This window comes from Octodon degus, unplaced genomic scaffold (assembly GCF_000260255.1).
Source record: "Octodon degus isolate 3935 unplaced genomic scaffold, OctDeg1.0 scaffold00238, whole genome shotgun sequence".
Classification (NCBI taxonomy): domain Eukaryota; kingdom Metazoa; phylum Chordata; class Mammalia; order Rodentia; family Octodontidae; genus Octodon; species Octodon degus.
In genome coordinates, this window is record NW_004524814.1 from 2,257,986 (window position 1) to 2,273,785 (window position 15,800).

Consider the following 15,800-nt stretch of genomic DNA (forward strand, 5'->3'; position numbering starts at 1 on the left):
TGAGCCAAAATAAGCAATTTTATTTTCCCCTACTGCTCAAAGACAAGGGCTATGGAGATATAATAAAATTACCTAGCTGGGTTGATGGTACACCCCTGTAATCCTAGCACTTGGGAGGCTGAGGTGGGAGGGTTACCAAAAATTCAAGGCCAAGCTGGGTTACATATTGTATCTAAGACCAACTTAAACTATATAGCAAGACCCGCTGCTAAAAAGAAAAATACTTGAGCTAGTATGTTAGTTATTTTCTCAATGCTGGGACAAAATGGCTGCCTAATACCCAAAGTTAAAGGAGACAAAGTTTATTTAGCTTAAAGTTTACAGAAGTTTTAGTCCATAACTAGCTGGCTCCAAGGCGTCACAGAGGAGAGACAATTCATGGCAGGCACAAGATGGCAAAAACAAGCAAGCAACTGGTAGGACAAAGTTCTTTCTGTCCCTAATATTGTATCTAGGCTACTGAGATTAGGCCAAACCAATCAGTGAACTGATTCAGTAATCACACCCTTAATCCTAGCACTGCACCATAAACCAGCCACACACCCTGGATTCAGCCACCTCTGAAAAAGCCCTACTCAAATTGCATGAGGCTTTGGGGGAACATATAGACACAGCATAACAGCTGGCTAGAGGAAACTTTGGACTAATTTTGAAAAATCTTTTACTATGCTTGACTACCACAGAGGATGGAAGCACGTATGCACATTTGAATCAGGAAGTATACAGGGCTTGAGTTCAATCCTTGGTACCAAAAAAAAAAAAAAAGAGTATATTATTTAGATGAAAATCTTAGCAAAATTAATTAGACTTAAAAAAGAAAAATAGCACTTACTTATGTTCAGTAGGGAATAACATTGCTATATAGTTTATATTAGTTCAGTGTGAAAAATAAGCAGAATTCCTGAATTAAATGATATCCATTTGAGAAATTTTTAAAACTTCAAGGCATTTTTAATATTAAAAGCAGGAATTCAGGGGCCGGGGAGATGACTCAGTAGGATAAGTGCTTGACTGGCAAATGCAAGGATCTGAGTTCAATCCCTGGTTCCACAAAAAAAAAAAAAAAAAAAAAAAAAAGTAGGAATTCACAAAATAACTTACCAAAGACAATTTATAAATGGCCACCAGTAGCAGAAGATACCTACATGAACTAAGTAAATTATTTTTTTAAAATTAATTTTATTGAGAAACAAATAGTAATGAGACAGTTTCAAAACAGTATAGTAGGACAGTTACAATAATTAATACATTGCATATTGTTGTCTTCATAGTTGTTATTCATAGTACAAGATGCAGACATGATATCCTGTCCATACACCATTTTTTTTTTTTTTTTTTTGTGGAACCGGGGATTGAACTCAGGCCCTTGCGCTTGCCAGGGAAGTACTTATTCCACTGAGCCATCTCCCCGGCTCCTGTCCATACACTATTAATACAAATCTTACTTCTCATGGAATTAAGAGAAAGTAGCTGTATATCTAACCTAAAATTCAAGATATATATATATAGATACAAATGGTCCTTTATTTATATCCCCCTTTTTTATTTAGTTTTGTCAGAGGTGGGTATTCATTCCATTGCCATTTAAATATTGTAAGTATGTGAATTCAGCAAAATAATCCAATATAGTCCAGTAGTCATAGTGGGTTATCCATAGGATTGTGCAGACCTCAAAAGTCATCTCTGAAATTGCTGGGCTCCAGACCTTGTTCCCTTTTCTAGCTGTGTTTTCTACCACCCTCTTTGTGTGTGTGTGTGTGTTTTTTTTTCCCATAATTTTATTGAGAAATAAATAGCAATGAGACAGTTTCAAATCAAATTGGTAGGACAATTTCAATAATTAGTAACTAAGTAAATTTTGAAAAGTCAAAGATTAGGCACAAATCAGCAATCCTAGAAAAAAATGACTAAAACCTATGAAATGAAGTCTCAGGAAAAGTCATTACTACGTGAAAGAATGACCGATGGTTTCCTACGTGGAACTGGGTAAAACATGGTATGGTAGGTAGCTCACCTGTAGTTTCTGAGTCAGAGAATCCCTCTGTTCTTGCAGTTCTCTGGCATTATCAATTTCTTGTTTTAATCTTTCTATTTCCTAGAAATGGTAGGAAACATTTAAACTGTTATCAAGGAAAGGGAAGGCCTTATTTTCCTCTGAAATGATTAATCCACTTTTTAGGAAACAGTAATTTAAAACACATTCCTTTCTACTGACTTATAGAGGGATGCATTCATCTAGAACAGAATGACTATCAGCAACAATTCTAACTTGACACAACACAGCTTAGAAACACAACCCAGTCATTTTAAAGGCTGCTTCAAGCTTTGAGATCAAATTCTTTCCTAGGATATCAGAACTTTTGATTAGAAACCAGAGACAGCTACAACTTATGAAACTGTTTTAATCTCTCATGGCTTCCTAATGATTTTATAAATGCACCCTCTATTCAGAAGGTAATAGGTACTCCAGTCTTAACTGCCCAACCAGTTCAACACAGTTCATAGGTACAGAAATGAGAATAGGGAAAATATGCACAAGCTCCATGCTACTCAAGAAAAATTTCATTTTAAAAAAGTATGTAATCTTACTTTTATTTTATAAACTCAACAGACAAGTATTTCTAATGCATGTTAGCTTGACGTAGAAAGTGGCAAATACCTCTTCCTTGACTTTTAGTGTCTCTTCCAGTTCTTGTATTGTTTGGTTTAACTCTGTCTTATGGGTATGCACTGCATTTGCTTGGCTGCTTACACATTCAAGCTCTGTCACCTAAAATTCAATGAGAACATAGGTGAAATTAAATGACAACTTAAGAAAGCTTCTTGCTGAAGACATGTAAGTTCCCGATATGTGATATATGTGAATAATGAATTTTGGGAAATAGTAACACAATCACAGCACAAAATGAACAGATTTTTTTTTTTTGGTGGAACCGGGGATTGAACTCAGGCCCTTGCACTTGCCAGGCAAGCGCTTATTCTACTGAGCTCTCTCCCTGGCCCCAATAGATTCTTTAAAAATGCACTTAAGACATGCTAAAAAGAATAAAATAAATTATTTGTATATGTGGTCATGGACAAGTTAGATATAGTATTCAGAACTGGGAAGATAGCTCAGTAGAATAAGTGCTTGCCTGGCAAGTGCAAAGTCCTGAGTTCAATTCCCAGTACTGCTTCTAACCCCCCCCCCAAAAAAAAACCCAACAAAAAAAGAAATAGTAGTTAAGTGATTGCTTGACAGCAGAGAAGGCCTATAAAAGTTTTCTTTAAAAATTTCTTCTAAACATACTCAAGATCAGATATGGCCTTCTGTCTTTCAGCTGTAGCCTTCAAATTAAATATGGGTTGTGAAAACTGGCCTTGCAGAAGTGAGTAGTTTTCCAAGTACATTTCCAAAATGCAATGCAATTAAAAAAATGCTTAAAATACAACTTCTATTCTTCAATACTAGAATGACTTCATATTCATAGTAACTCTTACAAGAAAGATAAGAGTTCTTTAGTTATAACTTACTGGTAGCCCAAAGAGCTAGTTTCCTTTTCTTTTGCCCTCCCTGCGTGCAGTGGGATTTCATATTTTATTTTGAAGGTAAGGTCTCACTATGTAGTTCAGACTGGCCTTGAACTCAATACATAGACCAAAGTGGCCTAAAACTTGTGATCTTTTTTCCTCAGCCTCTTGAGTGCTGGGATTCCAGGGGTACGCCACCATACCCCACTCACATATAGTTCTGATTTGCACTTCTCTAATTGGTCTCAAGTGCTGAGAGGTCGGGGAGATGGCTCAGTAGAATAAGCGCTTGCCTGGCAAGCACAAGGGCCTGAGTTCAATCCCCAGTACTGCAAAACAAACAAACAACCCAAACAAAAACAAAAACAACCCTCCCCCCAAAACCCCCAAGTGGTCATCCATCATTTCTGCCCAAAATACACATATCTAGTTATAAGTACAATATTCTCCTTGTTCTGAGAATAATCTGTGCTCATTTGTACCTTCTTGACTTCACTGGACTGTCCTCTGACAATGGAAAATTATTCTGACCTTAACAAGCTGTCAACTCTCAGTCTATTGCACTTTCTCCAGATGGCCAACCTAAGTTGTATAAGCTCTCACGTTCTGCTCACAAAACTGAGAATCTGTTCAAAACCCTTGGGAATAAGCACCTTGTTGTTGAATATATGTATAGTTTCTTTCTGTCTGATTAGGTAACACATTTCCTAAGGGCAGTTCCAGTTCTGATAATGGTAATTAATTTTCCACAGATTACAATCACAAGCTGTGGACAAAATATAAAAATCTACTGTTTGAAGGCCTTGATGAGTAACCAAATTGGCAGAACAATGAAGGAAACTAGTCATTTTGGATAAAAAACACATTACATCCTTTTGCTTGCAGGCTGGCACTTGCCATCCTGCTAAACTTCTTGGATGAACTCAAACAGAAAACTAGGGCCTGGAAGATGGCTCAGTAGAATAAAGGCTTGCCTGGTAAGTGCAAAGGCCTGAGTTCAATCCCCAGTTCTGCCAACAAAACAAAACAAACAAACAAACAAACAAACAAAAAACCCAACCCCCCCCCCAAAAAAAAAACCCTACAGTCTTATTTCCCTGAGAAGCCTGTGCACTGTGGGGCTCCTTGGAATAGGCAGAGCAGCCAGAAGTCAAGCAGTTAAGGGGAAGGAGCCCCTATTAAGCACACAGGCTTTCTAAGGCCTTTAGCTAATCCCAGTTGAGCAGGCACATGTGAGATCCCAGGGACCAAGGAGCACCATAAACACTGAGGTTGGAAGAACCAAGCTCTAGCAATGCTTTCTACAGAAAGCCTACAGCCCTGTCCTGCCACACTAATCCCAGGTTCCTGGTAACACCTACAACAGCTAAGTCTTCAAGGTTTCCTAGGACTAAGTGATTTACCTCAGACTTATGGAAAAATTGAAATAAGTCAACCCTAACAACATATAGGGCCTCAATTCCACAAAATCAAGCTAACTGCTTATAATTTAACTGCCTGCTGGTAAAAACAAAAAAAACAAAACTCATCAAAGGAAAACAGCAAAACTATGGTCTTTATAAGGCTTCATTTGAATGTCCAATATACAGTTAAAAAGACTACAATGTGGAAAAAAATCAGGAAATGAAGCTATAGTCAAGAGAAACATGTCTGAATAAAAGGTGAGATAATCTGCCAGTACACCTGCAAAAAAGAATGCTAAAAGAGGTCATGTAGGCTGCAAGGAAATGACAACAGATAAGAAATTCAGACCCACAGAAAGGCAAGAACACTACAAATTACACATCTGTGAATAAATAAAAATGTCATTTCTTACTTTACTTAAATTCTTTAATATTGAACTTATTATAGCCAGTTAAAGAAGGCAGAAAAATAAGCAGTCAGACAGGGAAAGGCCCTTAAAGAGAGTGAATACAAAAGAGAAAACATTACAATTGTGGCCAAAGGTGCATGTTAGAGGCCAAGCCTCCAGATCAAGATAGAATGACCAAGTATATATGCCTTCCCAAGGGATAAGTGGTAACACCTAGTTCACTGAAGTCTACACAGATATCAGTCACCTCCATAAGGTAACTAAGACCCCCACCCATCCCATGCTGAAAAGTTCTTTGTTCTTCCTATGGACAATTGCTACATGAACTGTTACTCACTGGATCATTATTACCCATGTGACCATACTGCAACCTTACGGGTTGATCATGCTTTTGTCCCACATTATACCCATTTCATGACTTTGTATTTATCTTATGATTGTGCTTCCTTTGAGAAGTGGACTTATTGGCAACTGTCTTGTAACCCCACCTGTTTCCAAGGAGCTGTATCTGTTTCCCTCAAAAAATATGTCCTACTCTTTTGCTGTTGTTTGGTAACTAGCAGGACTTGGGCTCAGGACCTTGTGCTCACCAGGCAGGTGCTTGTGCCATTGGGTTATATCCCTGGCGCCATTTCCATAACTTTTAAGAGTATAGTTCAGTAGTACCTTAAATACAATGTTGTGAGACAAATCTACATCTTTTTCATTTTGCAAATCTATAAGTATATGCCTATTAAACAATTCCCTTTCCCACCTCCCCAGTAAGGTAATTTTTACACATCAGATAGACATATTCTTAGGTTTTTAACTCTCCCTTGTTTTTCAGGTTCCCGCTCACTTTCTTGTCATCCCCATCCTGTCTCACACCACCTATTATGCTTTTGCTAAGCCATTCTCTATTGTCTATGGAGTTTGCTTATTTGACTTCCTTTTTGAAAGGGAAATTACCAGCATCTGCTTCCTGTAGGGTGAATGCATTTCTATGTTTTTAATGAAAAGAAATTGTTTGGGTTTCTGATATTAATGGAATTAGGATTTATGAATTATTTTCTGCCTAAAATTGCTAATATTTACAATTTTAAATAACGAGTTGTCTATATTTTTCAAATTGTTTCTTCTTTAAAATACAATGAAAAGAAAAAATAACACAATGAAGAATTGCAGAGTATACATGAAGCTACTGAGCTGAAAAAAACAGCTTTCAAATGTCAATTAGCTAATTTGACTTCAAAAACTGTATAATCTTCAACCTCATTAAATTATGGAAAATATTTTCCTTAAACAAACAAACCAACATAATGCAACTCATGCATCTGTCCTGATAGTCAATTCACCAGAAAGCTGTCTATGCTGGATCTACACGCACATTCCCTCTGATCGAAGAGCCTGTCTGTGCTCTGAAGCCCCAGGGACAGGCACTGTGCTTACCCGCTTGTGCAGGCGCTCTGCTTCCTCTTGGTAGGCGGCGAGTTGCTGCTTCCATTGCTTAACATTGGCAGTGGATTCTAACAGGGCTGCAGTGAGCTTTGCGTTGTTTCCTTTGAGGGCAGCTAGTTCAGCCTCCCAGTGTTTGCTGATCGCTGTACTAAAATATCAAGAAAATGCATTTGTTTATGCTGAATAGTTTCTGCAGTGGCAGCACCACTCAGTTTTTCATCTAAGAATGTGTTTAGACCACCCCTCAAAGCAATGAAAACACAGAAACTTTACTGAAGCATTCCTAGTAAAGAAATAAAAAAAATTACCAAGATACTATGCTGAACATGGACTAGTTCCTACTTTCTTTATAAAAGTACACACATTCCTTCTCTTCCCTGCCCCAGACTCAATCTTGCCATGTTGCCCAGGCTACTCTCAAACTCCTATTGAACTCAGGTGTCTTCCTGCCTCAGCCTCCTTGTAGATCCCATTCTCTTTCAAGAAATAAACATAGATATCTAAAACAACACCTAAAAATGTACTTTTTAAAAAATATCAAGTAGATGCTTAAGTGTCAGTAAGGTTTGGGGCACGTCATAGATGTTCGGGATTTTTAAATGCCAAAAACAGAAATTTATTGCAAAATAGATGATTTCACATGCTAGGTTAAACCTGGACTAGTTGAGTGAATTTCTGATAATAATTCTATTCACATATAGAAGATGAGAACAATACATCTCATCATTTAATATTCTACTTGGCAAATCATCTAATTAAGTTTCTCAACCAAGATGATTTTCTATACAAAGCACTTATGTCTTTTTCTTTCTTTTTTGTATAGCTTTTCTTATGTTTGATAAGTCATTTGAATGTTTTGGTGGGCTGTAACTTAAAGTAACTTTAATGTAGTTTATTATACAAAATAAAGCAGTTTCCATCAGTAAGATTTCTAAAGTTTATTCCAACCGTTTCTAAAATTTTAAAAAACTGATATAGGGTCTTGCTAAGTGCTCGTGGGGTGGGACTTGCCATCTTTCTGCCTCAGCTTCCCAGAGTACTGAGATATGTGCACCATGATTGACTCTTGTGCTATTCTTTTTTTTTTTTTTTTTTTGGGCAGAACCGGGGATTGAACTCAGATCCTTGCATTTGCCAGTCAAGCGCTTATCCTACTGAGCCATCTCCCCGGCCCTGTCTTGTGCTATTCTTGAAAAATGTATAATTTCAGCCAAAGAATGAAAAACAAATCGTTACATAGCCCCAAACTTAGAGACACTACCAAACAACTGAGCAAAACCTAAAAAAAAAAAAAAAAAAAAAAAAAAAGACCAAAGAGTAGAATGGAAGAAACAAGAAGTAACAATCAAATGCAGTGTGGGATCCTGGGCAGGTTTCCGGAAAAAGGAAGACATGAGTGAAAGCTGAGGTTATCCAGTGGTACCAAAGTGAATTTTCAGTATGATAATCACAGTACAGCCATATAAGATGCTAACATTAGGGGAAGCTAGGTAAAGGGTACATGAGACCCTATGAAATCCCTGTAACTTTTCTGAAAAATCTAAAATTAGTTTACTAAGTGAGAGAATCTCATCAAAACATGAAAGAAAAGAATAAAATAAGCTAAACTATTAATTTAATAATGCATTTTTATCTCATAAAGAAAAAATGTTCCTTTGAGGAGTGATATTCAGATTTAGATTTTCTAAGCATACATATATTCACCTATTCCAATAGAATTACAGATTTTTTTTTTAAGGCTATCTATCAGTTTTTCTATTACAGATACATTTATTTAAATCTGATCACTAAATCTTCAATCTGACCACTAAAATCTTCGCAAAATACTTTATGCCCTTGCTATATGCAAACATCTTCAAGTTAAAAGAAAAATGATTTTAATGACATTTCCAAAACCCCTTTGTCAATGTCACACAATTATAAAGTAAGACAGATCACTGTCTTTATAGGAAAACAAAATTTAAAAATCCATTAAAAATCAGAACTCCAGCTACATCAAAATTATTTCAATAATTATCTGTGTGATCTTGGATTCATCTCTCAGCCACTTTAAGTAAAGATACAGGTCAAGGTTTGCATTATTCACATGTTAGACACTTTCTACAGGTGGCCATTCATATTTAAATTGAAGAAAATAAAATGTTAAAAATTTAGTTTCTGTTTCATTAGATGCATTTCATGCACTTAAAAGGCACACATGACCAGTGGCTGCCATACTGGATAGTAAAGATGACAGTGTTATCCTAGAAATCTCTACATTTCTGACTACTTCTTCAATTCTATGTTACAGGAAGAATTCTTCTCCTTCAGCATTCATAAGTTGATAGAAAAGGATGGTAACATTAATGCTGGCAGCAAATCACAGCCTTTCTCGGACCTGGAATTGTGACATATGGAAAACAATTTAGTAAAGAGAGAATCTCCAGGAATCAAGAAGGAACTGACACAAAGATCAGAAAAACATAAGCAACTAAAGACAACACAAAACAGTCTGCAGTGCTACCCCCAGATCTAGGGAGGAGGTCCTATTTCTGCAAAAAAAGGGTGAGATCAGAGAGGGTCAGTGGCTCTGGGAGAAACAACAGACTGATAGCACTAGCACCAAGAAAAGTTACTGTAAATGGCAAATGTCGTGTGGGATTTTACACTGAAAGCAACTTCTGTGTAGCAAGCTAGGGTTGGAGAAGAAATCCAGTGTAATGCCTACCATATTTGGGAATGGTATAATCACAATTCATTTCAGGAAGGGCTTCACTGTTTCACACTGAGCTGTTCCAGGAATCAGAAGTACTAGAACAATTGCACTTTAGGGATTCTTAGGTCGCCCTATTGCAGTAACTGGTAGGAGATGGCTACAGAGACAGGTGTGAGGAGAGGGCACGTTAGGCATAGACTCCCTGGGAAATTTAAGCAGCATGAGTTATGTGATGAAAAGCCAAGCTGATCATGTGGTTTTTTGAGAAGGCTGCTTTTGAAAGTGCTGGACTTAAATCCAGCAGACTGCGGTCACCTGTTTATTTCTAGCATAGTGCTAAATGGCCTGTTTTCTGCAAACAGGGTCAAGGATACACCTGGGCTTGGACAGTCGCCACATCTTGGTGCAGACAGAGGGGGCTCTGGAGCAAGGGGTTACTTCACAAGTCCACAGGCCATAAAGCTAGGCAAATATAATAGTGATCTGGGGTACACAGAACGGCATAAACACAAGGAGCCCACAAAATGAAAACACCACACCATTTCCTGACCTTGCCAAGTGGGAAAGGTAGACAGGATCCAATATTCATGTACCAGAAAGTAAGCACGGAAACTAAGCCCCAATGGGACTCTATCTCTCTCCCCAAATCAGGTAGATTACAACACTACAACATTACAACACTAGAAAGAAACCACTCATTCAAACTGGAGGGCTTTCTTATAATAGAATGATTTTTCTCCCCTTTTGCTCTTTTGGTTTTTAAATTTTTCCCTTTTTTTTAATATTACTTTTACCTAACTTTGTTAACTATTTTTTATCCTGGATCTTAAACCTTACTTTTCTTCCCTCTTCTCATTTTTTCTCCTTCAAATTTAACCTCCTTCATTTTTTTTGACCCCTCCATTTTCATTATTGCTATTACACTTCATTAGTTTTTAGCTATTTAGTTGACTATGCTATTGCTGAGTTCTTTTCTGTCGAATAGGTAGTATAGTTGTTTTTAGTAGGCCTTTATTGTATATCACTACTTGATTTGTCTTTGTGTGTGCATTATTTTTATTTTTTTCCATTATTATTGCAGAACTTTTTTTCTATTAATGGTGACTAGTAAAAGTTGTAGCTTTTACTAGTTTTATGGTACAACAATATCCCTTTGTCTTTGACTCTGTTATGATTGCTGATTTCTACTGTTAGTTTTGGTAATAACTGTTGCTTTTAATTGGGTTTCACCGCACGCCCTTCTGGTTTATCTTTGTGTTCTCAACATAACCACATTTCATATTCTCCTGGGTGGTGTTGAGGACCATGTCCTCAGAAAAAGGCTAAACACTAAGAAGACCTTCAAATATCATGCTGAGTAAATTGAAGAGGGGTATAAATAAATATAACCACATGGAACATAACCAAGCCTAAGGATGCATTACAGAGAGACATAACCTAAAAAACAAAACAAAACAAAAAAACCCCCCAAAACTCTCCACAGTAATGACAGATTTTTATTCTCCCCAACTGTCTTTCAATCTGTAACATAAAATCAACAGAAATATAAGAAAACCATACAAGATGCCTCCAAAATCCTAATTTCCCCAAAAGGTGATCTCATGGATACTAAAGTAGAAGCAGTTATAGGCAAAGAACTAAGCTAACTAAATATTTGAAGAGATCATATTTGAAGAGATCAGACATTTAGTGTGCTCAAGGAAGATATAATTAAACAGTCAAAAGATTTTACTAATAAAATGTTGAAATAGCTTAAAGAAAAAACAAACTAAGCTAACTGAATTGAACAAGACAATATAAGATATGAGAGGGAAGCAAAGCACCAAGATGGTGGAGTGGTAAGCAGCAAAGAAAGAGCTTCTTTGAGAGCTGGGTCCAGATACTGGAATATAGCAACATGAGAAAGATAAGGAGGAAGTGGGTCCTCTGGCCCCAGGAAAGATTGAAGCATAAGTTGAACCCCAGAGAGAGTGTGAAGCTGAAGCCCACAGAGAGTGTGAAGAGACACCTGAATGAAAAAAAGGAGGTAGTCAGTGGCACCTTCTCCCTGAAATGGGAATCACTGTGCAAGAGGAGGGGTTCAAACCCAAGGACACATGAATGACTTGCTGGCAACCCCAGAGGCCTCCACAGAGAGATGCAGCAGGCAAGGGGAGTGCAGACATCAAGGACTGCCCTAGCTGGCAGCGAGTGCTGACAATTCAGCCATTCCCAATAAAAGCAACTGGCTGGGAGGCATCTTGGAGAAGGACCTGCTGAGCTCAGCTATGGGCTCCAGATTCCCAGCCGGGCTCAGGCCAGAGGAAGGTATACTGACAGCTGCAGGCCCAATGAGTCTAGTCTTGGTCAGAAAGTGTAGGCTTGCTGGGCTAGATCTGGCACAGATCAGGACTGTGTTTCCACATGTTGTCTACCAGTGACAGCAGATACATATCTGGAACTGGAAGTAGACTTCTTTCAATTTTTTTCCTCTCATTTTTCTGTTGTGATGGTTTTGATTGTGTCTTTCTCCTTCACTGTTTGATTTTGTTTTTATATGAGTATGAATGTGGTTTCTAGCCTCTATGTAGTTGTGCTTCTGCTATTCTTTTTATCTCTTCTTTCTCTTCCCTTCCAGTTTGCTGTACCAGTTTCCCAAAGTTAGTGTGATCCCCCTTTGTCCTCCAGACTAATTTCTAATCTCTTCCTCTTCTTCCACTTGTCTATGTACTGCCTAACACATCTTTAATTTTAACCCCTGAGGGCAAAATTGACATTAAGGATTTCTATACTGCATATAATTTTCTAGTTTCTTTCAGATTTTGTTGTATAACCACAAGTCTAGTTCATACACTTAAAGGTGGCAAATTAATGGTTAGCTCAGTTTCTCATTTTATAGGCTGTGTTTGAAGCTATTGTCATTGCAGATGGACCACGATCACCAAAAGTGATATAACTGTTTTAAACAACTGTTCTTTCTGACATTCCAAGAAATTGACTAAGGGTCACAAAAAATACTGTGGCACAGTGGCAAAGAAGTAGAGGCTGGGCCAAATAGGCAGAAATTTCTCATACCCAACAAATTGAAGATGTAGGATCTTACAAAAGATTCAAAACCCAAAATCTGAATGAAAGACATCTCTGAGAAGTAGTCATTTCCTAAGGATTCTAAATACTACCAATAAAGCAAACTACCAAAGCACCAATCCAGGAATTAAACTTAAAAAAAAAAAAGAAGAAGAAGAAGGAAAGAAAATAAGAAGATACTTAAATAAGATGCAGTCCCAGACATCCAGTTCACCAAAGGCAAACCAGGGGGGTAATGAGGTAGAACAATCCAAAAGCCACCTACCTGGTCTCTCTGAAGTGGTAAAAACAAAGAAAATGGATGAGATTCCAGAGAAAAATCAAATCAAAAATAATTTTCCAGATAACAACAGAGATATTGTCCAAAATGAGAACTGTGCCCAGTGATTTTAGAGCAGTTATAGATTAAAAAAAAAAAAAAATAGAGGAGAGAGCCAGGGAGATGGCTCAGTGGAATAAACACTTCCCTGGCAAGTGCAAGGGCCTGAGTTCAATCCCCAATTCCACAAAAAAAAAAAAAAAAAAAAGTGTTTGTTTAAAACAGAAAAGAAAAAGTAATAAATGAAACCAAGAGACAAGAACAAAAAAATAGAGGTGCTTAGGAAAATGATGGAAGCCATAAGTGCTCAGCATAGGGAAGAAATGGAATTCATAAGGCAGATTCAAGCAGATATCCAGGAGAATAAAAATCCTATTAAAATATTCACTGCAGGTTAAGGCAATGTGAGGATAGGATCTTATGGTTAGTCATCATGAAAGGAAAAGTTTCTTAAAAATAACCAATGGACCATGACAAATCAATCCAGCAGCTGCTAGATGAGGCAGAGAATAAAGTAACTTTGACTGCAGTCAATGAAAATACAGGAGATAATACAAGTGAAATAAACTGTTCACAAATGTCATGGCAGAAAACTTCCCTGGTAGATAAAAAGTACCTGACATACAAATAAGTGAGACATAAAATTACAATTAGCCACGATTAAAAAAAAAAAAAGATTACAGAAATTCAACATAAGAATAGAATCTTGAAAGTTGTTAGAGAAAAGAAGCAAAACTATAAAGTAGAGCCTATCAAAATCACAGCTTACTTCTTAGCATAAACTCTCAAGTAAAGGACAGCTTGGAATGAATTATTTGAATTTGCAAATGAAAATAACCTTGAACTCAGATGAATATGCCCAGCAAAACTATATTTCAAAACTATTGACTGGACAGACTTCAATGTATCTTTTCAGTTGGAGTGGAACCCATTTCTGGATTGGATTTTGTAGACTGTGTCTAATGTACAAACTGGGTGAGTGCTACGTTAGTTGATCTTGCCTCCCTCCCTGGGTGGGGTTCCAAGTATTCTTTTATTTTCCTCCATAAAGTCACTTTTTTCTGGTAGCCAATGTTGCCATGCCATCTGTGAGGTTTGGGAATTGTGAAAATCTGCCCTGAAAATCACAGAGCAGACTCCTTGGTGTGTACCTGGCTGAGAAGCCTAATTGTTGAACTTTTGTGTTGCTCTTATTCCATGTTAAAGAACATCTTAGCCACAAGATGGATCTGATGGAGGTGGACCTACCTCTTTTTTTTTTTTTTTTTTTACAAAGGATTGTGTGAAGCCATTGAAGTTGCGAAAGTCTATTTTTTTCTTGCAAATGTATTTTTCACATAAGAAATGTCAATGACCTGACGTGTCCTTCCTTCCTCCTTCACCCAAGATCTTCACTCCAGCTTTTATTATCTTTGTGTCCAAAGTAAACCAGGTGACTTACTTGTATAAAATATTATTTTGCCACAACAGACAGTAATAAAAGATTTTTTTCACACAATAAGCAAACTAACAAACACTAACAACTGATGGAGAAATAAGATAATTCCATGAAAAAGAACATCTGAGGAAATTTATGACCACCAAACCAGCATTCCAAAGTGTTTTCAAGGACATTCTAGAAAGAGCTAACAGGGACTACAGCTCCATGAACCACAAGGTAAGGGATCCACCAGGCAAAGCAAACAATTGAACAGAGGGAGAAGAGAAAAGGGAGAGCCAACAACATAAGGTTGGTGGAAAATAAAATGACAAGGATAGATCAGTACGTATTACATATAACCATAATGTTAATGGTCTCAGTTGACCAGTCAAAAGACACAGACTGGCAGAATGGATCAAGAAGCAAGATCCAACAACATGCTGCATACAAGACATACATTTAATTCAAAAGGAAATTCATAGACTGAAAGTCAAAGGATGGAAAACCATACTACATGTGACAGGAACCCACAAAACAGCAGGGGCAGCTCTTCAATTTGCAGACAAATTTAACTTCAAGCCAAGGCACATCAAGAGAGACAAAGAGGGACATTACATCCTTGTAAAGGGAACAATCCAAGAGGAAGAGAGAACAATCATAAAGACATATGCAACAAAGACCAATGCACCCAATTATATAAAAAACACTAATGGGAATGAAAAATCAAATAAACACTAATACAATTGCACTGGGGATCTCAATACTCAACTGTCATAAAAAGATCAAATAGACAAAAGAATTGACAAGAAAATATTAGAAGAGAAGCAAACTTTTGAAGAAATGGACTTAGTAAATGTCTACTAAGTGTGCAACCGAACAGCATCAGTATATATATTTTTCTCAGTTACACATAGGACAGTCTCTAAAATATACCACATATGCCGACCTGGTGGTGCATACCTGTAATCCTATCACTTGGGAGGATGGGGCAGAAGAATTGTTGTGAATTCAGGTACAGGAGGCATGTAGAAGATCAAATAGCCACTAACAGATGAGATGATTTCCATATCACATCATAATAAAAAAATTCAATTAAAAAAGAGGATACTATGGGCCAGGGAGATAGCTCAGTGGGATAAGCAGCTGCCTGGCAAGCACGGAGTCCTGAGTTTCATCCCCAGTACTGGGGGAAAAAAAAGAAGATACTAAAAGCTGTTAACAGAAAACCAGCAAGCAATCTATAAAGGCAAGTCTAATGAGAAAAATGCAGATTTCTCAACACAAACCTTAAAAGGCCAGAGTTAGGAGCCAAGTTTTTGACACTCTAAAAAAAAACAACTGTTAACCTACATTTTTATATCCTACATAATTATCATTCAAAATTGATGGAAAGTGAAGACTTTTCATAACAAGAAATCCTAAAAAAATTCAGGACCAATAAACAGACACTGCATGAAAAAAAAAAAAAAAAAAAAAGAAAGAAAGAAAGAAGAAAAAGAAAAGAAAAAAAAAAGGGAATCATAGAAAGAGATACAGAGGA

At 37.1% G+C, this 15,800-nt stretch overlaps 1 protein-coding gene across 2 annotated transcripts in view; it reads right to left on the minus strand.

Moving 5' to 3' along the window:
- The window catches only part of Homer1 (homer scaffolding protein 1), a 156,730-nt gene that overhangs the window by 13,156 nt on the left and 127,774 nt on the right, over window positions 1-15,800 (minus strand). For both annotated transcript variants that reach the window (XM_004645736.3, XM_023706047.1), the window contains exons 6-8: window positions 6,752-6,908; window positions 2,660-2,770; window positions 2,015-2,095 (exon numbers count right to left, since the gene is read on the minus strand). In XM_004645736.3, the coding sequence (XP_004645793.1) occupies window positions 2,015-2,095; window positions 2,660-2,770; window positions 6,752-6,908 (349 nt within the window). The remainder of the gene's footprint in view (window positions 1-2,014; window positions 2,096-2,659; window positions 2,771-6,751; window positions 6,909-15,800) is intronic.